The following is a 24,478-nucleotide window of genomic DNA, read 5'->3' on the forward strand; positions in this document are numbered from 1 at the left end:
TGATTGAAAATCATGCCACTTCACACACACTTATCTCAGTCCTATGTCGATTTGTTTGTCCTACTGCCTATTCCATTTAAAATTCTGCAAAAAAAAATAAAAAAATAAAATAAAACACTGGGATAAGAAAATTTCTGGAGATCATAGTTAACTGTACTGAAAAATTGAGATAAACAAATTTTTGGAACACTAGAGGTATAAAGTAAAACAACAAAACATGTATAATGAATGTTTTAATACAGTAGCTTTTAGAACATACAACCATTGATGGCAAATATAACACAATTATCTTTGACACTGAGTAAATTAATTTTTATTGATATGAAGTCTGTTCTATGATACAATGTAAACAATGCCTATAGAACAAAACAAGAAATTTTAAGCACAGACACCTCCAAACATTATGATGAAAACTGTACCCTATGTACAGATAGTGTATATATGTAGTATATATGAGAGAGAGAGAGAGAGAGAGAGAGAGAGAGAGAGAGAGAGAGAGAGAGAGAGAGAGAGAGAGAGAGAGAGAGAGAGAGAAACTACAATCAACAGAGATGCAAAGGAAAAATAATGCAAGGTACTGTATGGCATGATTTATTTACTTGAAGGAAAATGAAAGTAGTTCACACCTTAAAAGGAACTGTCACAAAGGGATCTGGTTTGAGAAGACAGCAATTTCCATAGTTTGTTAGCAGATAATGTACATTTATCTACTATATTGAAATTGTGTTTCACTTCTGGATAGAGGGAGAAAGGCTAGAAAGTGTAGATTGGGCTGTAGAATGAGAGATATGAAATAGCACTGATATTAAAATGCCATTGCAAAAAGTTTACAATATGCTACTCAGGGCAAAAGATTGGTTTTTAACTTAAAAAATATTGTAAAAAATGGTTGAAAGTAGCCATGCACCTCTCAATAAAATTAATAGTAATGAAAATAAACATAGTTTTAAGAAGCTTTAAATCTACTAGTACAGGGCTTTTGCATAATCACACTTGCAACCGAAAAGTTTCATAAATAAGATTTGAAATAAAAAATTATTCCAATTTCAACCACACTACTGAGACTAACTGTAGATGTTATATATGTCATATTTCTTGCAATATGAAGTGAAGTGCGTAGAATAATGCCGTAAGGATAAAATTTTAAAATCCTCAAAGTAGATAGAAAAATGTCAACTTCCTAGAGCAAAAGCACTAAAGTCAAAATAAAAATCTTCCTCTTGCATTTAACAAAAATCCCAGAATTTTTATTAAATTTTCTATTTCAGACACACTTCTGCAAAACATAAGCTGTAATCACCATATAATGAAAATTTGAGAGGACAATTATATTATAGCTTCACAGTATACTTGCTTAACTCCAAGATGTTCTCTTGTGCTATAGGAGCAGTACAGTAAATAGAGGAGTTGAAAAAATGGGATCTGAGTGCAGAACAAGTAGTTCTCTCAATAAGTTATAAATATATACAAAAACTAAAAGTTGCAGATACTATATCAAGTACCATTCTAGGGAGGGAGGTAATTATGCTGTTAATTATTAACAACTGTGGATAGCAGAGAATCTTTAATGGCTGGAATGACCTCATTTTAAGGGACAATGTTACACTAAGTAATATGTCCACATCATCTGATTAAAGTATTTGTATAATTTGCAATGTCTCTCTTAAGTCATAGGGCTTCTATTTAGCTACAGTTCTTTGCCAGCTGTTCTATTCCTGTAGCAGTTGCTACTAGTATACTGTACTGATAAATACAAAGATATCTTAAATAAATTTCAAGTCATCACCAATAAGCCTGCATCACTCTACCTGAACAACAGACATATACTTATGCATGAAACAAATGTTCCATAGCTATTGACCTTAGTGACAACACTATTCATCAAAATCTGTCTGATATGACTTGTAACTGACTATTTACCAAAGGGATATAGCATTCCTGCAGAATATTTGATAAGGCACATCAGTTACCTTGGAGAAGGCGACACAAGCAGACGTGTAGGGCCTCATCGTCAGGTACTTCTGTACTGCTCAAACAGGACGGAAATAAAACCTCCTCAACTCGCAATAAAAGCCAGAGTCACAGAATTGCAGAGGAAACAGTCATGTCACCACATACTAGGATGCAGCTTTTTCGAAATCCTGAAGGAAATGGCAAATCACCAACATAGGGTGTGCTTGACTTTATGAGACAGCCCAAGAAGTGCAATGAATTTCCTCATTCATGCCAATGTCAAGTGATTTATAGTGTTTATAATTAAACACTTTGGTGAATACATCATGTTAATTTTATTTGTCTAAAATGGAAAAGCTAAATTATCAGAAGACAAACCTCATACCATTTAAATACAGAGGCAAAAAATCTTTGATATTCTGGATCTGGATATTAATAAGGTGTGCCACTGAATTTTCCAAGTTCATATAATAATGCCTTCACATTTCATTATAGTTCCTCAGATGCAGAGCCACTCGGTTTTCATCTTCAAAATTTACCTACAAAAAGTTTTCAGTGGAAAATGTAGGTTCTGTATTTTGGTGATTATTTCCACAATATTTTTCATCTTCATAATTTTCAAGGTCACCAGTTTACATATAACAAAATTTTGGACATTTTTCAAGATATCAGAAACTGGTAAGTAGGGGTCTTTGGTCTTCCTTCTTTTTCTCATAATGTAAGTCATATGCTGCAATAATTACATTCAAGTGTAACTGCATAATAATGTTGTCAAATGGTAGTACATACAGTAGTACCTGCTTGCCAGAACAAGTTCAGATGAAATCTAGCTATTATTTTTATGTATCCAAACTATACAAGGAAACATAGTATGTGCTTTACTTAAGGTTTCAGAAATGGGAGATCTAATAAGTTATTCATCCTAGGAATCATTAAGATGACGATCATATTCTCCATCTTTGGAATAACATCAATGTCCCATCAGTCTTCTTCAGGGCTTTTAGTTATAAAAAAAGTTAGCCATTGTTAAACTAAAGGTACATAACTACAGCTTTTTACCCTCAAATTAAAAAAAGGACAATTTCAAATTAAAAAAGTTCAATTTCAAATTAAGAGATAAAAATCAAATTAAAAAAGATCGAATTATAATTTAAAAAGGTGAAAATAAAATTTAAAAAGATGGACTTCAAATTAAAATAAATCAATTTCAAATTAAATGTACCTCCATACAAAAATTTTTTTCAAATTGTTGTACATGTGCAAAAAGCAAAAAGCATAGCCTAATTTTGATTTTGTAATGATGGAATTCTATGCTTGTCGACAACTGTTCGTAGCCCATAGCAAATGGTGCCATACATTACTGGTCACAATCATACTTTGGAGTTTTCGTTCCCTACTGTTGTAGTAGTATGCATATATAAATCATGCGCAACAAACACACACGTGTGTGTGTTGCACATGATTTATATATGCAAACTTCAACAGTAGGGAACAAAAACTCCAAAGTATGATTGTGACCAGTAATGTATGGCACCATTTGCTATGGGCTATGAACAGTTGTCGACAAGCATAGAATTCCATCATTACAAAATCAAGTCCATCTTTTTAATGTGATTTTCACCTTTTTTATTTGAATTAGATCTTTTTTAATTCGATTTTTATCTTTTTAATTTGAAATTGAACTTTTAATGTGAGGGTATAAAACTGTAGTCTTCTTTAATACCACCAATTACCAAGTTGGCATTAATCATCACACTCACAGCAACCAATTTCAAATTGTATTACCAGATGATGAATTAATTCAAAATTTTAGTAGATCGTAAACTGAAATAACTTCAGCTATCGAAATGGAAATCTTGTCACTTATTGCCAAGTTGATGCTAAGCCACATTGTTCAATGACAACATTGGATCATCATGTTATCGTTACAATGACATAACTAAACCATCAATCATTTGGCAGGCAAATACTAGCTAGTTTTACTTGGTAACTATCCCACAAGTGCTAATTCCTGTGTTTGCTATCATTCAATTATACTAAACAGCAATAATAGTTAGTATTCATTGCCATGGTTTTACCGATTCTTATTACTGTCATTAGGTCATAATTTATTAGCAAAAATGTTTAAATTACACTTTGTCAGCTCATAGTCAGTCTTTGCTACTTACAATTAAATCTCAATGATATAGCCCTCATAAAGAGTCATTCACACTAGTTGGGGAAATTGTTAGTTCAAAAATTATACAGTTTGACTGTTCTCCAAAAACATGTAGTATAAAGGCTTGACACTATGCTGGTCCTTTGACTGACCTGGATGAATGCCATTCTGAGTGACATCATGGTCTCACAGTTCTAACCAATTATGTCTGAGAAGAAAATTTTTCAGTGTTCTTTGACTCTACATTAATCACTGACAAATGCATATTTTGACAGTGTTGAAACTACCCAAGTTATTTTTCAGCACACAGCAAAAAATCTGTCAAAAAAACACCTGCACAGAAGCAGCAGGAACAAGGATGTAGTAATTTTCATCTTCAGCACAAGAACAAATGACTGAAAGACATCTTTTGCCTTGATAGCTATTTGAAGCTAACAGTCAGTGAAAATAACAAAACTACTAAATTTCCTCAACAGGATAGTGCAGTTAACCCCTGCTTTTTGCGGACTCACAATTTCGTGGACTCACCTATTCATGGATTTTTCTATAGACCGTATATACCCATTATTTGTGGAAAATTCGCCCATTCACGGTATTTTTCACCCAGAAATAATCTCAAATAACTATTTCCATATCATTTTCATGACTAAATGTACTTTTTGTGCTCAAACTTTTAAAATTCTCAGTTACGAGCATTTTTAGAGGGGTTTTAAGTATTCAAAGATTTTAGCTATTTGCAGGGGGGTCTGGTACCCTTCCCCCACAAATATGGGGCTCTACTGTAAAATAAAACTGTAATTCAGCTTTTCCTAAACCTTTCATCTAGCAGTTTAAACTTGTATAAACAAATACTGCATATGTGTAACCATAAAAAAAACACTAACTTGACTGAAATGTTCAAGGTTCTACTTTAATCCACTAGTAAGTAATGTATACCTACAGGGTGGAGGTATAGTCAGTCTAACATTCTCAAGTATTTTTGGCAGATCAATCATTCCCAAGGAAAAATGATAAGTTTCAAATGCAATCCTTGATAACAATCTCCCAACATGCAATTCCACTTATAAATGCCATTCAAAGACAGCAGTCAAAGGTCTCACAAACTTTCTCTAGCTGGTACAGGCAAAGCTCACAAGACTAGTCATAAACTTGCACTTTCCCATTCTTACTTACAACATTTACACTTTTTCATCGCCTTTGCCCTTTTCTTACCTTAATATTCATCTACTAGTGACTAATCTTAATGACCATTGCAGTTACAGCATTTGACTACAGTTTGACTGTCTCCCATGTTGATGAAATGGCATGACTAAGTCAGCATGGAAATAAGTACCTCAGCCCTGTACCTCAGAACTAATATGTACATTACACAGTTCTTTCACTCAGTTGGGAAGATGGTAGCACAAGGCTTTTGGATGAGGTCATTAAACAGAATTAATGGCCATGTTATATAATTGGCAGTAACCACCATGTACAGTACTTTGTACTAAAGTTAGGTTAGCTACATTTTTTTTGCCTAAACCTTACAACAGTTGTTCCATTAAACTGTGACCTAATTGTCTCCTAGTACCTCATACAGTTGTATTTATGTTAAGTATATTCTAGTTTATCCAGACCACTGAGCTGATTAACAGCTCTCCTAGGGCTGGCCCGAAGGATTAGATATAATTACATGGCTAGGAACCAATTGGTTACTTAGCAATGGGACCTACAGCTTATTGTGGGATCCAAACCACATAGAGAAAAAAATTTTTATCACCAGAAATAAATTCCTCTGATTCCTCGTTGGCAGAGCGGGGAATCGAACCCGGACCCTGAGATTGGTAGTCGAGCACATAACCAACTCGTCCAACGAGGACCTAGTTGCATTTATGACTTTTGCCTGACTTCTGAAAGTGCTCGGTAAGGATTTCTACCAATCATTTTTCTGTGGTATTCGCTTATATAATGAAGTGGCGTGCATCTACTGTGATTTTTTAAGCAAATCTCCCTCCCTATATGCTTACCCAGCACTGCCTCCAAAAATATGCACCTACAGCATGGCCCAGTTTCACAAATGCATTTGTTTGGTTGCTACCTACAATATGCTTTAATTTGACCTATCATTCAGAAAACAATTTACAAATAATTAGCCTTAATCTTCTGATTTTTGTTTCACTCATAACACAAGGCTTATAAAGCATACTTGCCCAAAGTGTTCTCCCTTTATTCCTAAAATGCTGACTATTCCATGTTAATAAAGTTCAACACACCATGGGTTGAATCTGTTTATTTAGGAAAGTCTTTGCTTCACGTTCCAGAATTTGCTCTGAAGTATCAACCTTAACTGGTTCAACAAGAATACTTGAACAAGTTTTCCACTTCACAAATTTGCCACATGTAGCAGGAAATTAAAATGAAGCTGCGTATACGCACATGACATATGGTGTAGGAAGAGGGAATAAGATTCACATGATATACATTGTGACCCTCACAGCAGCTAAATGCTCCAATGAAAGGGATTCTTTATGTGCTGTAGCATAGTAAAAGCGTCTAGTGAGGTCAATACTCCCAACATTTCCTCCAATTATTAATAACAATTATGGCAATGAGCCTCTTTTTTGTAAAAACTTCTCTGGCTTTTTGAAAGAAAGGACATCAAACGCTGAAGCACTGATCTTGATAGTATCTGCAGTCAGATATTAAAGATTTCTATCCAACATTTATTTGAAATTCAGTTTGAGAGCCATGATAATTATTTTGCTGTGAATAAGAATTCCCTTATTCAACAATGGCACTGCGCTCTCCTCCAATTACTGGATTTGATTTCCTGAATGAACATGCCACAACAGTCACTACAAATAGGAGCAGTTAAACTTACCATACACTTCAGAAAGGTTGAACATACTTAGTTCCCTTTCTGGTAGGTTTACAAGCTTTTAGCAGGAAATCAAAGGATGCTTACTATTATCATGACTGTGCTGCAAACTAGGAGATTTACTTTTTATGTGGCTCATATGGTATAACAGAATATAGTGAATCAATTTGTAGAGACTAAAATGTCAAAGTTTTCAGTGCCAATCTGTCAAATTTGAGGAATACCTGATGCCCTAATAGCTTAACTTTACTCTAAGCTGGGATGCTTGCCAATTAGGTTATTAGTCTTCAGGGCTCTTGATGACCATGCAACAGCATCATCAAGTTATTCTTAACATAGGCCAAATATTTCTGACACAAACATTTTTTTGACTAATGCAATTGCTTTTAAAAAAATTTCTTAAAGAACAATCCCATTAACACTGCACCATCTCAAACATCCATATTCACTACTCTAAGGTGGGGAACCACAAGCACCCATCTATGGCTTTTCCAGTTCTTTCATCAGCCAAAAACAGTTTCATTTAGTACGTATACCAGACAGCAAATTACTGCTTGGTTTAACATAAGAACCAGTCAGGAAAGGACAGTTCAAACCATTCCTGCAGACTAAGCCCTAGAAGGGGGGCCAATTTACCTTCAAAAGGAATCAACATATGGGTTGCAACAATAGTACTAACAACCAACACCACCACCACAAATAGCTTGGCTACCAAGAGTAACAATGATCTTAATAACCATTATCTAGAAAAGAAAACTAGAGACTAACGAAGATGCACAACCAGTGAGAAGTGTAACCCTACATGTAAATACTTAACTGGGTCAGGAAGCCTTGGCTAGTGTTGGATCAGCATATTTCCCCAAGTACCAGAAATCCATTCAGGACTTCCTCCATGATCTTACCATAATCCATGGGATTCAATAAACAAATTTTCATTGTGCCACAGAAGAGCTAAGGTATATAGATCATTCTACACTTGTCAGCCCTGGATGATGGTTTTTCCTAAGCAATCTTCAAGATGTTGATAACTAGACATGAGTTTCATCTTGATGGATGTTAGATGGTATCACACTCTCAGAGTAGTTGTTTGAGAATAAGCTGGACTTATGCCAGCACGGGCTCTTGCTCATAGAGCAGCCCGTAGTCTCCCAGTAATTCTAGGATTCTAGAGGTCTCAAGAATTTTGAATGGGCTGCCAGAAGCCATTTTATATACCTGTCTCTGTCAAATCGGCATCATCCATACAATCTACAAAGTGATGATTGTAAGCTGTGAACAAACAGTTTCTGTGTTCGAGTATCCATGGACAATTGGTTAATCTGGATAGAACTAGTGTCTTTTGTGTCCTATTATACCCAGATTTGATCATTAAGCTTGCTAATTCAAGCCCATTACAATCATTAGGGATCATGTGAAACTCTGTATTTTCATTTCTTTTCCTATAGACAAGAAGTCATTTCTGAGGAAAAATTTTTACTTAACTGTAATGGAATGGCTTCCTAGCAAGCTTCTGTTGGCCTGTTTAGAAACCTTCCAAAGCAGATACTCATAACCAAGGAAGTCATTTAAAGAGCCTTCAGCTTATGTCTTCGTATATATGCTCATATACTTAATCTAAACTTCAGAACATTTACTAAAATGGAAATGGAAGCCTGCTGGTCATTGGATTGTTAAAGTGCCACAAAGCGCTCCCTCATGGTTATGGCAATATGAACTGCTCTGAACAAATCAGACCTCCTACTATACTCACAATGTGAAGTAGCATATGTGGACAGTGAATAATGATCAGACCTGCTATCAAATTGAACTGTACTGCCCAAAACACAGTTTCAAACTGCTCATGAAGAGTGGTCACTTGCCATACATTCTCTTTTCATGTTAACCTGGCCTTTCCAGTAAGAAATATTGTACTTATTTCCCATTAGAGAGAATGATGCCTCCTTATCACTAACATGAGAACTGAAAAAACTGGCATAGGCAGCAATGACTTTTAATTTGTGGAGGCTATTTACCTCTTCCCACTAAATTAAATAATCCTCAGGTCTTATATGTGATGAATAATTGAAAAAGTTTCAGTACTAGTTTTTTTGAAAAGTAAAAAGTTGTTTCTGATAGCATTCAAAATGATAATATTCAAATGTTTGTTGAATGTCCTCAACAAGATCTTTTCATACTTCCTCAAAGCTTTTCTCTATATTCATATGGATTTTCTGCAATGGAACTGTAAGACACAGCTTTCAAAAACCTAGTCACTATAACTGTTCACTCTGTCTAAAACTATTTTGATTCCTTTCAAACAAATCCTCCTTTGAGAGGATGTCTGACAAAAAGTCTGTGCCATTTCAAAACCTTTTTAGCCAAGAGAATGTTTTCAGTGAGTACAATCAAGAATTATAAGACAACATTCACACACATTCTGCAACTTACTATTGTTCTTGACCTTTTACCTAGATTCATTGGACTGGAAAAAACAGAGTACACCAAAAGAAAAATTATAAATTCTGCAACAATTAATTCCAGAGATTCCTAAAAGTAGGCCCATTGCATGATTACCCTTTCAAAATTCTCGACCTTTACAGTGGTGTAATTTTTATCATAAAGCAATTTATCCATACCAAGCTCAACTACTCTCATGCTCAATCATTCTGTGCTTACAGTGAACAACAGTAAGAGTCCAAATACTAATCCTATACGTAATTAACATTTTCCCCGAGACAAACTATAAAACATTTGTGCATGAATTCTGACTTTGCTGTCTTTCTTTGTCAAAGGCTAGAAAAAGTTAATGAAAAACTGGAAAAATAAAAACAAAAATGTGAAACTATTTAAATAAATATTAGTTGAGTTAAGACGAATTTTAGACAGCAAAGACGTATGAGCATTAATCAATAGGACATTAAATAGGGAAGTGTATGTCAACAACTGTATGCAGCTGAATTACTGTGCTCAGAATTTCTTGCGCTGTATAATAGACATCACATTACATTTTTTGGGAAACAGCCATCCTTTTCATATATAATATTCATGCCAAAGCTAAACAATCAATAACACAATATTAGATAAGAGAAATTACAAGCAAATGCATCCATCTATATAAATGCAATCATTTAAATAAATTCAGATAGGCTTTAGATGAAATTTCCATACATTTAAAATAAACAGAATTCAACAGCTTACACATACTTTGGTAATAACTACTGTTAACCTACACTTAAGAATTCAGACCATAAAGCTGCTAATGACTTCTATGCAATATTGCAGTCTTTTTGTAATTTTGTCAGAAGAATGAAAATAACCAATGAATCACATAATTTGCAGAGCCTATACATATTAGAAATTTAGTGTGGATGCCAATGTTGTTGACATACTGGTATGAGTGCTACTGTATAAGATTTACAGTTATAATACTGTAAATTTATCAACTGTAAAGGAATAAAATGTATATACAAACAGTATGTTCATCCTCCAAAAAGAAAAAAGTCCTTATTATCACAATAGAAACATTAACAATCTGTTCCCAAATACCTTACTGTGCAATCATTATCAGTAGTGTTATCACATACAAACTTTGCAACTTGGTGCTGTGCATACACAAAGATACTGATTATAGTACCACAATGTTTGAAAAGTGGCACTGTAACCTAGTGAGATTCACTTTAGTGGACACCTTTAATAAAATAGCTTCATATCTAAAAGTAAAAAATCACAATTTACATAAAGGAATATTTTCCTCAATATTCATAAGTAAAAAAGCACAAGTTACACAATGGCATACATATATACTCAACAAAATTCTACTGCCTCTCACGTCCACTAGAGATACCATTATCTGACTAGTATAGGAAGGGAAACCTGACCTTCAACAAAAAGGTCATTTGCTACTACTCCACAATAATCACCATGGCATATTTTGCCTATTTAACAAGATTATAAAACTGTCAAAACAAAGGACCATCAGCAATGATGAGCTGTGTTGCATATATCGATACATTGTATATAGTTCGAGCAAAATGGAACTTAAAGCAATATAGCTTATACTTTGGTTTCTTCTAGTCTTAGGACGGTAATGACTATTTAAACCTGAAGCCTTCATTAAGAGAAAAATATGAAAAAAGATTTTTCGTTACTTCCTCTTTTTTATTATCCAAGAACTAACTATTCCGTGCATCAGTAGATGATGTGATACAAGTAAAAAATGCTAGAAGTAGATAACTTTATATTATTTTCAAGATATTTTTAATACTCAACCCTCGTTGGCCATCCCTTGTTTTCTTCACTACATTGGTATAAAATATAGGATTCTTTCGTAATACTACATGATCAATTTGGCAGTTCAACTTCAAACACCATATATATATATATAAATATATATAACAATATTAGGAGCTCATTAAATACTGTACGTACCACTATATTTTAAGAAATGTCAGCAAAGTAAAACCCGACATACTTATCATTCCTATTTCATTTCTGTCATGAAAAGATAACACTGTAAGAGAATCAAATTTTGATATAGATATCTATAATATTTCTAGTTACCATCAATGCATAAATAAATTCAATTTGAAAGATACTGCAATAATCTTAGGCATAACTTAAACCAGAAACCATCAGTGCTATTTTTGAGACAGTAAAACAAACATTAATAAACTTGGCAACAGTACATTTCCCCTTTTTCCACATGCAATGCTATAAGAGCTAATAAAATGAAAATATTAAAATGTCACAAATCTGTTGCTTTTCTAATTTCAAGCTTAAAAAGTTACTGATCAGATTTAACTCACACTTCACCATTAGGTGACTTCATAGATATGCTGTACAACTACATTTCATGGCCCTTTTTGACAGACATGACATTACAAATTAGGCTTCCTGTAATTAATGCTCTGTAGAGAAACATTTCAATGAAACTACATAAATAGGAGACAAAAATTATATACTATACCTCAGTAGTAACTTTGTTAGGATCTTATTACTCACACCAAGAAAAATTACTACATGGGCTAAACTGTTACATTTGAAAACTAAAAAGTTTACACTACAAATTTGCTATAAAGGGTACAAGAACCTTCCTTGCAAAACCTACATCTATTATATTTCTAATGGATGAACTTCAACCATAATTGGATAATTAGTCCAGTAACTAAAGCTAAACAGATCACAAAGGATAAGTCTAACCATTCCACTGAGTCAGTCAATGCTAATAGGCTGGCCAAAAATCTCTGAACATGGGAAGATTAACATATCAATAATGCTTAGGAAAATTTAATACATGTAAAACAAAAAATTTCCTGATAAAATTTCTGCATTCAAATTTTATATAAGTTAGAGTAACTTTTCAAAACAAAGCCCTTGAACGTATGATTACCAAGGATTTAAATTACTTAGGGAAACTAACATTTATCTGGTATCAATAAATCATTTTTTTTTGCTATAAAAACATCTTCAAAGTTGTTTAAGGCTATATTATTCACAACACGATGCAGATTTTCACTTTAAAATGAAACCAGAGAGAGAGAGAGAGAGAGAGAGAGAGAGAGAGAGAGAGAGAGAGAAGAGGAGAGAGAGAGAAATATCTTGAAGTTTAAGAGAAAAAAACTTGAGAATGCCCAAGACCAAGCACAAAAACCTTTCTGTCAATATTTGGCCAGTAATAAATGTAACAAAGCTTATTCTAATTAATTTTACTCTCAAGCAATTTTTTAAAGAATTTTGACTGTAACACTGATACTTAGATAAAATGGCCATTAGCAGACTCTTTCACTAAGACTATCCAATAGGTTTCAATGTAACCTGTGACTAAAATATAGATCTTCATTATATGAGGCCTGACATTTTACATTTCAACCATAAATATGAAATTTTCATTTGTTCCAAAAACTATGTCATGGTCTGGTTAATATATCTAACAATAATAAACTACTTTTACATTACTCAAACCTAGAGTAAATTTCAAAGAATGAAAATGCCTGGCAACACTTGGAATGACTGAAGTTTAAAATTCAAACTTAAACTAAAATAATTTCAGTCAAATTGCTGATAAAAGAATGGAACTACATAAAAAAAATCTGAAAAAAATATACAAAAAAGTAAAATACAGTACGTATGTTAAATTAAATGATTGAGAATGAAAACTATCATGTTTTACAAAAAATCAACACTACAAACTAAGTAATTAAGTAGACCACAATAGTTTATCAGAGCTGAAGTTGAAGTTCTTATAAGTAGTGTGCTTTATCAAAAGCTACAAAGAACCCTTCTGAACTTATCCTACTTTGCTTTGATTACGTTAGCAAATTTTGCAGATTCATTCACCTTCCTGCCTATAAGTCAAGAGATGATACTGCTTTTAATCTCTCATGCCTCAATGATGATGTCAGGACTTCTGTTCACCTCCTCTACTACACATTTAAATGACTGCAAACTCACCCTAATAATTTTTTATTACTTATCTATCAATATAGCAGCATATATATGCCATAAGTTCCACTGTAATAGAGTACGTATGTTTTCTAATGATCTTACTTGCACTTCCTTCCAAAACTGAACACTGTGAAATGAAATCTATAATAAGAAAAGTAATGGCTTTACAATAAAAAAAAAGTTATAAAAAGGACCTATACAAACCTACGACATTTGCTAAGAATCCCAGGGTGAAGAGCATCATTTTTGCATTACAGGTAAGCAGCCACTGAGGTTAGTTCCTAAAACTTCCAAATGAATAACTGATTTGCACAATGTGTATATTATAATTTTCTTAAGATACCATAAACAGTTATATTACACTAAAAAAGAATATATACACTAATTACAGTGAATTATCCTAATTAAAACTATTAAGTGCCTTTTATACTGTAAATGTCTTAATATTATAGTAAAGCAATTATAAGTAATCTCATATGAAAAACATATTATAACAACAAAAATTGCGTAATGTATATCTTTCCTGTAAAATACAGGAAAATGTAATATAAATCTGTACTAGTTAGAAAAACTTACCACCCCATTGCCTTCCAATATCATGAACAGCAATTTTTCTTCATATACGTATATGAAAATAACAGTGTTATGATGCATTCGTATTCAATCCTGAGGACATTACAAATATACATAAAAAGACAATAGAGTATTAAAATCTACATTGCATTTATAACTTCACTTAAAAAAAAAAAAAAAACTTTAAAAAAAGTTACCTTTACATAAGCCATGATTACCGGAAGTATCAAAGGACAAACAGTAGAAATCAATACACTATCTGTTTAATGGGTAAAGAGCCACTGACATGAAATCCAAATGAACTGATATACTATATTCTGTCAATACGTGTAAAATATACATGAACTGATATGCCAAGTATGTACTGCCCTCCTGACATGTCACAGAGAGGGAGTAAACTTTGCTGTACGCAGCAAGTACGATTCAGTTATGACAACTTTGCTTGACAGTTCAAAGATGCAAAACCAAAATTAGCCTTGATAAACATAAAATCTTGAAAATATTATTATAACCTGTGTCAAATAAAAATAAATCAATGGACTGTAAGCTATTACTTTGAAATTTATTCATAGCAATCGAATGCAAGAAAAGCTTACTATCTGAGCTTTCTTTTTGTAATTAAAAAATGACAAATTTTCTAAGAATTTGTATTTTTCATAGCTACAAACCTTCGGTCTTAACAATAGGATAATTTCTAGTGCCTAGCTGGATCCTGTTAAATCGCATTATGGATGTTCATTCAAAGGGGCCGCTGTACTTGATCCAGTCAATGCAAAAGCAGTTTCATTAGCATCCTCCTTTCTTTTACAAAATACTTAAGCACAAATTAAATGGATTTCAAAATTTCTATTAGCTTTAAAAAGTTTGATCTAATACATAATTTTTTATATCTTTAATGGCACTTGTAACAACTATAAATGAAAAAGTTTTGGTGGTATACTTTTACAATCTTGACTACGAACAATATTGCTGACAGTCATTCAGTGGCAGCAGAAGCACTCTCAACTTATGAGTTACCAGTTACCCACTTTCTTTATCAAAAGCCATGGGAATAAAACCCACACCAGATGGAGACTTGAACCCATCAATATACAGTCAGCTTTTTATTTGGCGGCTGTAGGCATTTTATTTTTTAAGGCCAAAGTCCAGGCACTAGGGCAAGAAGGCCATTGAGCACATGAGGGTTATGTTTTCAGCAACCTCTTTTAACATTAAATTCTCCTGAATACAAGTCAAAATCCAGGTTACAAATATCTAGCCTATATGGGTACTCTATATTTTCAAACACCAATAATGTTCATAAGTACCATATAGTAACTTGCTTAAAACAATAAACTTATCTTTAAGCACAAAAAAATTAAATATTTTCATCAAATAATTCAACACCTAAAGCAATGGCCCGAAACACTACATAATATCTGTGAGAAACTATATTGCACATTACAAAGCCATAATTTTTTGTATGTAAACTCCCTTATCAAAAATGTAGTTTTTGGGAGTAGACCAAAAAATACCTAAAAACCAAAGCTTACCTGATTCTGTAAGGCTCAACTAATATGTACATCACATTGGAATTTCTGAATAAATTGTGATTGTGTTTGTTCTACCAAATAGCATGTAGATAGACAGCCTATGACTAATTACTACATCATTTGCAGTGAAGAATTATGGAAAACACACAAATGGTCACTTCTTTCTCTGTTTACCATCTGATACTTAAAATGCATTATTAGCTGCAAAAATAGTATTACTTCATTCACTTTACTTTCTCTTGGCTATTTTTAGTCAACACTATACAGCTGCCAGCATATCCTAAACATTTTCATTGTTTCATCATGCTGTAGATTTAAGACCACACTATTCTGATTAAAAGCAATACTGTATCTTGTTATCTTGTCAATTTGATATGCTTGTGCCTTATCAAGCATAAAATTATAATTTCTAAAATTTAATAAATTTTTCATTTATTCCATTTTAGCAAAAATAAGACATAATAAGTATGACATATTTTGTTTATAGCCAAATATTTATTAGCTTTATAAAATCATTGAATGTGCTTATAAAGCTTTATTAATTTATACTAAATATTTTCATATTATTTTTGCCAAGATCTTCTGCATAACCTGATTAAAGAACAAAGCACTGAAAACATAAGGATCTGCAACAAACTGCCTAGTATAAACATTTACTTCAAACATTCTACTTGAATGTGTCAATACCATTAACTTCCACAAATTTTTCTGGAACAGAAAATTTCAAAAGTCTCAGAGCACTCTAGAATGCATCTAAACTCTCACAAGAGTTTTTATTGTGTAATTAATGATAATAACAAAGGAAAAAATCCTACTTGGCACTCATCAGGTATCTTAATGCATAATAGTGGTTTGAAGAAAGACCATGCTTGCAATACAATATATTTGAATGGAAACTGGAACCCTACCAGTAATCTGTTCCACCATTTTCCTCATTAAAGAAAATATAAGACGAATGCAAAATCTGTGCAAGGTGATAGCTGAACATTATATTCTTTCTATGTATGTACCAACTCATATGCTATTTATGGATAACTCCCACACAAAATATACTGCTGAAAACAAGAATTTTTTTTTTTGGACTAATTTTTTATTCTTTGTGATTTTTTATATTTGGAAAAATACCAAATGCAAAAATAACAAATTTTCCAAAATACATTAACAAGAAATAAATTGGTATTGTGTACCAATTTGTATTGATATTAGCATCCTACACAAATGTGTTTGCAACAACTGATGCAGTATTTAAAAAAATGCAAAATAATATCATAATTGATTTCTATCAAAAGAATATAAACACAATTGACTTGAAATTTTGCTATGATCACCACAATACTAATATTCTCAATAGTAATAAAAAACCAAACATCCAGTTAAATTTTCGACAAATTGTTTAAATATTTTATTTTCTATTAAAGCAAAATTATTTTTTTAACATAAACACACTACATACTTGTAATCATCTTTCCATGCATCTGTGTGAATTCCTAAAAACTTAAAACTTGGAATATGATGATAATTTGCTTGTAAAAAGCAGAGAGGCTGGAAGGTGAGATAAGAAGATAAGGGAAATGGGTTTGTACTAAAATATATATTGTTTCATTAAAACTTTGTGCTTTCACTCAGCTTGCATAGCAACTTAAGGAGAATGTGGCTGATTTGCTTTAATGCAGGAGAAGAGACATGCAATGCACCTAATCCATAAAGGTCTTGGATAAAACATAAAGATAAAGTAAAATATTGAGTTGTATTAGCAGAATTACAAGAAAATCATAGCTACGGTGCTATGATAGGTGGAGAAGTGAATGATGTAGGAAATCTATGACTGAGAGGATTACCAGGAAATGAATTACAGTAACAAGAATATAAACTAATTGCACCTGAATTTTCCTAATAAATATATTCACCTTGACCTGCAGAGTACATAAACTTGAGGGTGACATCCCTCACATAAAATCTCGTAAAAGTAAAAGGACACCTCAAGGTTGCTATGATCAAAACAAGAGGCTATACTCAAGCTTCTTGTAAGATGAGTTAAGTAGAGAGTGCCCTAATCACATGACCCTTGACCTAGGTTGACAAGTCTGATCTCATATATCCTCATGGCTCTAAAAATGACTCCTCTGAATCACAATTAAATAAAGTTTTTCGAAATTTGCATCTGATCTTAAGAAACAAAAGCAAATGAGATGTACTTACTCTTAGAACACATGTTTTAGGTAGGTAAACCATGGTGGCTCTGACTATGGAAAGGTGGTGGTGGTCCTCATTCTTTGCCTGGGTCAAAAGAGATGGCATAGCAAACTGAACAGCAGAAAAATCCAGCAAGGCAACCATTTGGACTTTACGAAAGAAGTTGCAAGCAAAAGAAAGAAAAGCTGGCAGCATGCTGGGATTTTGCTGAAATCTTCTGAAGTGAGGTTTCACAGAGGCTTCTCTTATCTGGGTAGACTTTGGGTAGTATCTAGCTAGAGGGTGAGAAGGTTGAGGAACTATTGTTGAGGCCAGTGACTTACTAATAAAGTTAAAGGGAGATTTTTGTAGAGCACTAAATATAGTATAAACACAAATCAAAAGGCCAAAAGGAGAAGCATAGCCTTCAAAGTTGTTCCCAAAGCACGTCTGCATCTGTCTTCAAAGCTGCTGGATTGATCAGAAGGAAGTAGATTGTCATCTTCAAATTCAGGAGGGTAAGAAACAGGTTCTTGACAGGGTTCCTGAAGATGACAAAAGAGCTTGGCAGATATCTTGGGGAAGGGAAATAACAATCTCACCTGCCCAGTATTCAGTTTCATACTGTAATTTCCTGAAATGAATCCTGAAATGATCCAAGATAACTACTGCAAGCAAGCAGAGGGTTTTGGATTTTGTTCTTCTTTTGTTTCCTTATGTATGTGAAAGGTGGAATTACCACACAATACAGAACATTTTTCTAAAGAAATCACTGGCAAAATCTTGAAGTACCTTTCAGTCTAAAATGATAATTGGCATTCACTAAAGGATGAAGGTCTGGAGGGAGTAGTGTTGATGAGATGTCTTATCGGCATCCTGCGTGTCATGGGTTCTTGGTAACATCTAGAACAAAGAGGAGCAGAGAAAATGAAAACCTTTCCTGTCATCTTCCCATGACTGTCTGTGTAGACACAGAGTATGTATAGCTCCTTACTAGAAAGAAAGAGATGGGGCCTATGAGATCTGCATATTGATCTTGCAAGTCACAAAAACAGCAGGCAGAAAGGCATGTGACGCTATCACTCTTCCTAATAACAATGTTCACAAATATGTAGGATATCATCACACTGGAGAATGGAGACTCTTCTTAAGGAGGCCATCAGACTTAGTTGATGTATTGGATGAGCCACTTGAAAAGCAAATGCTAGAAGCTCCAAGAGCCCACTTCTGCTAGTTAGCCATCATAAGCATTACATGGAAAGCCTCTCTACAAAGTAAATTTGCACCGAGTTGATCACAAAAAGGAAGAAGCTGTGGTTAGTGTAGTCTGATACATATCTTGTAGGATCACAGGAGATGAGTGTTCAGATGAGCAAAAAGCTGTATAGTAAGCCAAGGATTTTCTAAGCCTGCATAGTATCCTTTGTCAGGGGATTTTGAAAAAAAGCTGGACAAAAGCTTAACAATCATAGGTTAGAAGAGGGAGACCAATTTGAAGATAAGATATTACTTCAATGTGGTATTCTTTTTGGAAAGAAGACAACCACAAAACAAAAGTTGATTTAATGTTTCACTTTATTGCACTCAGATGCATTATTCCACAAAGCCTGGCCTTTAAACTTTAATGAAAACGATTGACGTTATGAATAAAAGTAAATTATTTACTGATTTAATACAGTAAACTACCATGTTATCGAAATAGGAGCTTGAACCTAATTTTCTAATCTAAAATCTATAGTAACATTTATTCCCAAAAAGAAGTGGCAGGGAAAGAGCTGGTTTCTTATTTAACCCACAAAGCGAAAAGCTAACATAAAATGTTGATGATGATACAAAAAATATGATTTACTAGTCTTTTACACCACTTAATGACGATAACACTGTTGCTATAACTAAACACCCAAACTAGATTAATTGAGGAAGACAAGAATTACTGCATACAGTATTTGCTAGCCAGTGGTTTATTTTACATGTCACTTTGTCAGATTAAACAAAAGAAAAGATAAAAATATTAATTAATTTCAAAAGCACCTAGACTGTCTTTTTGCCCTTTTCCCAATATCTTGGACTATGAGTGATGTGCATGTGCCAAGTCATTGAAGGTTTAGACAGTAGCAATTACAACAGTATCACTATTATCATTATACTGTTAATACTTTTATCATTCTTAACCTTTTAAAATCAGTATAAATTTAAAATCAGAACTCTGCAGAAGAAGCTAAATTCTGGCTGCTTAACTGATAAACTCAAATTTAACAGCAAAAAAGTACGAAACTTCTTTCACTTTTTACTAAAGAAAGATACAGCAACCTTTCAAATAACCTCTGGTGTAGTGGTATAAAGTGAATTTGCATACATAGGCAGTAAAGTATATCATTAATATTGTACATGTAATTGTTTAATCTTCCGTCAGCTCATATTTTTTATCATGTTTGGATTTTTCTTTATTGTTCGTCAGAGGAAGTGTACTTACATATGCCTTCATACAAGGAAGGAGTTTGACAAACATTAAAATACAGGTCAACAATATTCAGACGATTTCACTGGATTTCTTATAAAGCGGGCAAAATATTTTTTCTTTACATAAATAAATGGATAAATAATCCTCCATTTGATTGGCCTATGGGTTGCTCAAAATAAAAGATCAATCATCCTAAAAACCTTTTAAAAGTACATTACACAAACTTCCACCCGCTCCTGCTCTTATTTTGAATGTGCATCTCCCGGAATCTTACTTAACAGAAAAATCAGCACAGAAAGCAAAATGTCAGTGGCCATTTACCTTTTGAATTAAATAATAAAATAATGAAATAAAACAAATTAAAATAATATAGAATGGTTAAAAATATCTCAACATTGCATGAAATATTGTTTGACTTCCTTACATACATCTGCACAACACAGGACTGCAAATATAAAGTCTAGAAAAAAAGTTTATAACTCAATTAAAGCTCTTTTAATATGATTAAATATTTATTTTGAGTAAAAAATTCAATTTTACAAAAAAATATGTACAACAATGTTTATTTGGAAAAATATGATGAAAGCAAATGAAAAAAAATTGTATTGTGATTTCTACATAATCTAATCAACAAAGGTTAAATCCCTCAATGAACATATTGGAAGTAAACTTACCTTAAGAAATACAGGCGATACAGTAAACTAAACAAGTAGCAAATGTATACAAAAGATATGTCCCAGTGTCAGCTCTTTCTCAGCGAACACTTTAAGAAACTAGAAAAGATGATACAAATAAATTAAGGAAATGAGAGATGACAGACATATCTACTGGAATTCAACATTTCATAATCATATTACAGTATCCATAATACAGATCAGTTTAATTTCTATGATTATATTAACTTATTAAAAACTGACATGTACCATAACAAAAATTTGGACATTTTCATATTTGGCATTACCAATAAAAGAAAGTTCCTTTGACTCAGATTTAACAATAGCTTTCTTGTACATATAGCCATAAAAAGTTCTAATCTACTAAATTCAGCACCTGTATAACCTGCAGAGGCACTGATACCAATGCAGATGATAAAAAGAGATTTAACAATACATATACGTAGATGAAAGGTACAGTATACTAAAAGTAGAATATTTCATCATTAAGGAGTTTTTAAATGTTTGAATTACATTGCCCACTAGTTGAATACGTAACTGAATTCTGAAAAGCAATATTAGGCTGCCAATAAAATCTCAAGTACCTGGAACTAATACCAGAGAATTTATATTGTAAAAATGTGTATTCTACTTCCTTCTTTCACTGCACATTCAGTACATTACTGTGATGTCAAATGAAGGCCCTTCAGAACCCAACATCTTCCCTGAAAATATAAACTGACTTCATTACTCACAGATGTGAGAAATAAAAACAGTGATCAAAAGGTACAACATGAATGGAAACCCCCCAAAAATCATATAACCTCTGTCATAAGTTTCACTTTAGTTCTTATAATGGGCAATGAAGGTGACTGAGAATGCTTTGAATTTCCAGTGCAATGGCCAGATTTCTATAATTCAAAATGAATTGTGAAATAAGAAAAAGACCAGCCGTTTCAGTGAGCTCAAATGCCCCCAGTTACAGCTGACCATATCATGTCATTAGAAGCTCAACTTGGCCGTAGCAAACAACCACAAACACCAAAAGTAAAGTATCAGTCAGAGTAAATTTCATACCTACACTATATGCACTACTATGCTACTGTTTATTATGGCTCATACATCACAACCCATTTTGAAAGGAATCTTTATTTCAGCCTATAATAAAAGCGACCAAAGAGCAATTTACGTTACTCTCATCTAAAGACAAAATATATGACACTCATGCCAAGCAATGCTGACTAGTCTGGGGTGTGGTGTTTACTTAGAATAATCTTGGAAAATAATCTTAATGCTTACTCTTCTAAAAATAAATATACAATATTAAGTTGTAATTACTGTTTGAACATTCAAATTCACCTTCTCTAATTACTGACAAATTCAAACACTTGACAATCTTGACTATAATAATGCTGATAATGTTGAAACAAGCATTAAATATTTCTGACCTTTACGTATTGATGTTTGCTTATCAACAATAAAGACTAAAACCAAATGACATAAAACAACAAGTGTGCACCAGTAATTTTTTGCCATCTGAACACATTAAACCTTGAGTAACCTTGGCAGGTGTATGATACATTCTTTCTATTAAAATGAATAAAATCTGTGCTGTATGAAATACACAGACACCCAGAACATAAAGAGCACACAGACTAGCTAAATACAGTTCCTGAATTCTATTGCTGTGTAAGCACACCTATATTTTATATTTTCTGAATGAAGAAAAACATCTAACAGAATAAATGTAAAACAAAAGTAAATCAAAAATGGAATAAATAACATCTTGAAAAGCACACTCAAAATGGTCTTATATTAATAAGTACTTTATGACACTAACTCCTGACAACAAATCAAACATTCATAAATTCTATTAAAGATCATAAAGATTTTGGCATAGAGAGTTTATTAAAGTATAATGCAATCATTTTAATAAATGCCCGATAAAAAATATTCAAATAAAATATTGAAAATGCAAAATATCATCTCCTCTTTGCTTCATTGCAATATGGAAAATGATTTAACTTATAAGTGAATAGGATCGGAATCTTTAAATGTCCATAACATGAAAAAATTAACAAGCACCACAACCCGCACAGGCACTGAATATTAATAATATCAATAAAAACATTATTTATAACCAAGATAAAGGAGCTAAAATTGGACAATAGCTACGAGTTGCTACCTTTAACATCATCAGAATCCATCTCGACATAAGGGGATGTGCTAGGTTTCGTATCTGAACTGGGTGTATTGACAGGGGTCACTGGTAACTTTCCCTCTTCTCTGAAAGAACCTGACATGGTACTGTCATCAACAGATACACCAACAGACTCTAGGATGACTTTAAAGTGCTTCAAGGTTTTTCTCAGAGTTATACAAAAGCCTTTTGAGGCTGGGATAAGAGGAAACTCAGGCAAATCCACATCACCTGAAAAAGAAATTGATAATCTATACTCCATATTATCCTTTAGCCTTAAATATCTGCATACAATATCTTAAGTAAAAGTTCTACTGCATAATTCTATCATCTTATAGAAGAATAAATGGGTCATCTATGAAATAGCACAACTGAAAAAATTATTTTTCTAAAATCACTATATATAAATAAAAACAAATATTTCTCTCATTTAACTACATGCACAGGACTTACGACCTCAATTGGTTACAACCAACTGGTCATAAATCGATTTGAAGTCGGCCCATGGTAATTCACCGTAAGAATATTATAATAGCCTAGCCTACACTAGGGTGATACATTTTTACATGTAGGGTAGCCTAGCCTACACTACATATACGCATTCTCCGGATTCGCGGACTCATTGATTCGTGAATTTTTCTCTAGACCATATCTACCCATTATTTGCGGTGAATTCGCCTATTCATGGGATTTTCCGACAATAAATAATCACTAATTAGTGTATTTTGATGTTATTTTCATGCCTAAATATATTTCTATGATACAAAAATGATTTACTAATTTCAAAATATTAATATTGATCAATACTGTAGTAAGTTTAATAAGATTAAATGACATCACATAATAACTAATAATTCTCTCTCTCTCTCTCTCTTACAGGGATGTATGCTTTTTGTATGATAAATGATTTACTAATTTTCAAATACGTATTAATAGTAATGTAAAGAGCAATCACTTCAATAAATAAAATTCTCTCTCTCTCTCTCTCTCTCTCTCTCTCTCTCTCTCTCTCTCTCTCTCTCTCTCTCTCTCTCTCTCAACTGAGATGAGAGATTTTTATGGTACACGTATGTATAATATGTTTATTAATATTTTCATAGAAAATACTTAAGTGAATTACCAAGAATTTAGTTTATAAATAAAAAGAATTATGTAAGAATGAAAGAAAATGCATTTTACCCCGCGTCTTGTCTTTGAACTCCACGTAGCCAAGCTGAGTTGGGTGGGGTCCAACAACTGTCAAGTCAGGAGGGGGAGTTTGTGTTGCCCTCTCAGGATCATGTAAATTCTCTCTCTCTCTCTCTCTCCTCTCTCTCGTCTCTCTCTCTCTCTCTCTTCTCTTCGTCTTCTTTTCCTTCAATCTCTCTCTCTCTCTCTCTCTCTTTCTGTATGAAGATGAGAGAATTTCTAAGGTAGCATGGTGTATTTTATTTTTATTTATTTTTATTTTTGCATAATAATAATAATATTAATATAACTTAAACAGTGTCGGTATG

General features: G+C 32.9%; 1 protein-coding gene across 1 annotated transcript in view; it reads right to left on the reverse strand.

Annotated features, from left to right (window-relative positions):
- Positions 1-460: 460 nt before the first annotated feature.
- The window catches only part of LOC135216469 ((E3-independent) E2 ubiquitin-conjugating enzyme-like), a 561,446-nt gene continuing 537,428 nt past the window's right edge, over positions 461-24,478 (reverse strand). The window contains 1 exon segment of the mRNA XM_064251838.1: positions 461-23,213. Within this exon segment, the coding sequence (XP_064107908.1) occupies positions 22,954-23,213 (260 nt within the window). The 3' untranslated portion in view covers positions 461-22,953.

This window comes from Macrobrachium nipponense, chromosome 6 (assembly GCF_015104395.2).
Source record: "Macrobrachium nipponense isolate FS-2020 chromosome 6, ASM1510439v2, whole genome shotgun sequence".
Lineage (NCBI taxonomy): Eukaryota > Metazoa > Arthropoda > Malacostraca > Decapoda > Palaemonidae > Macrobrachium > Macrobrachium nipponense.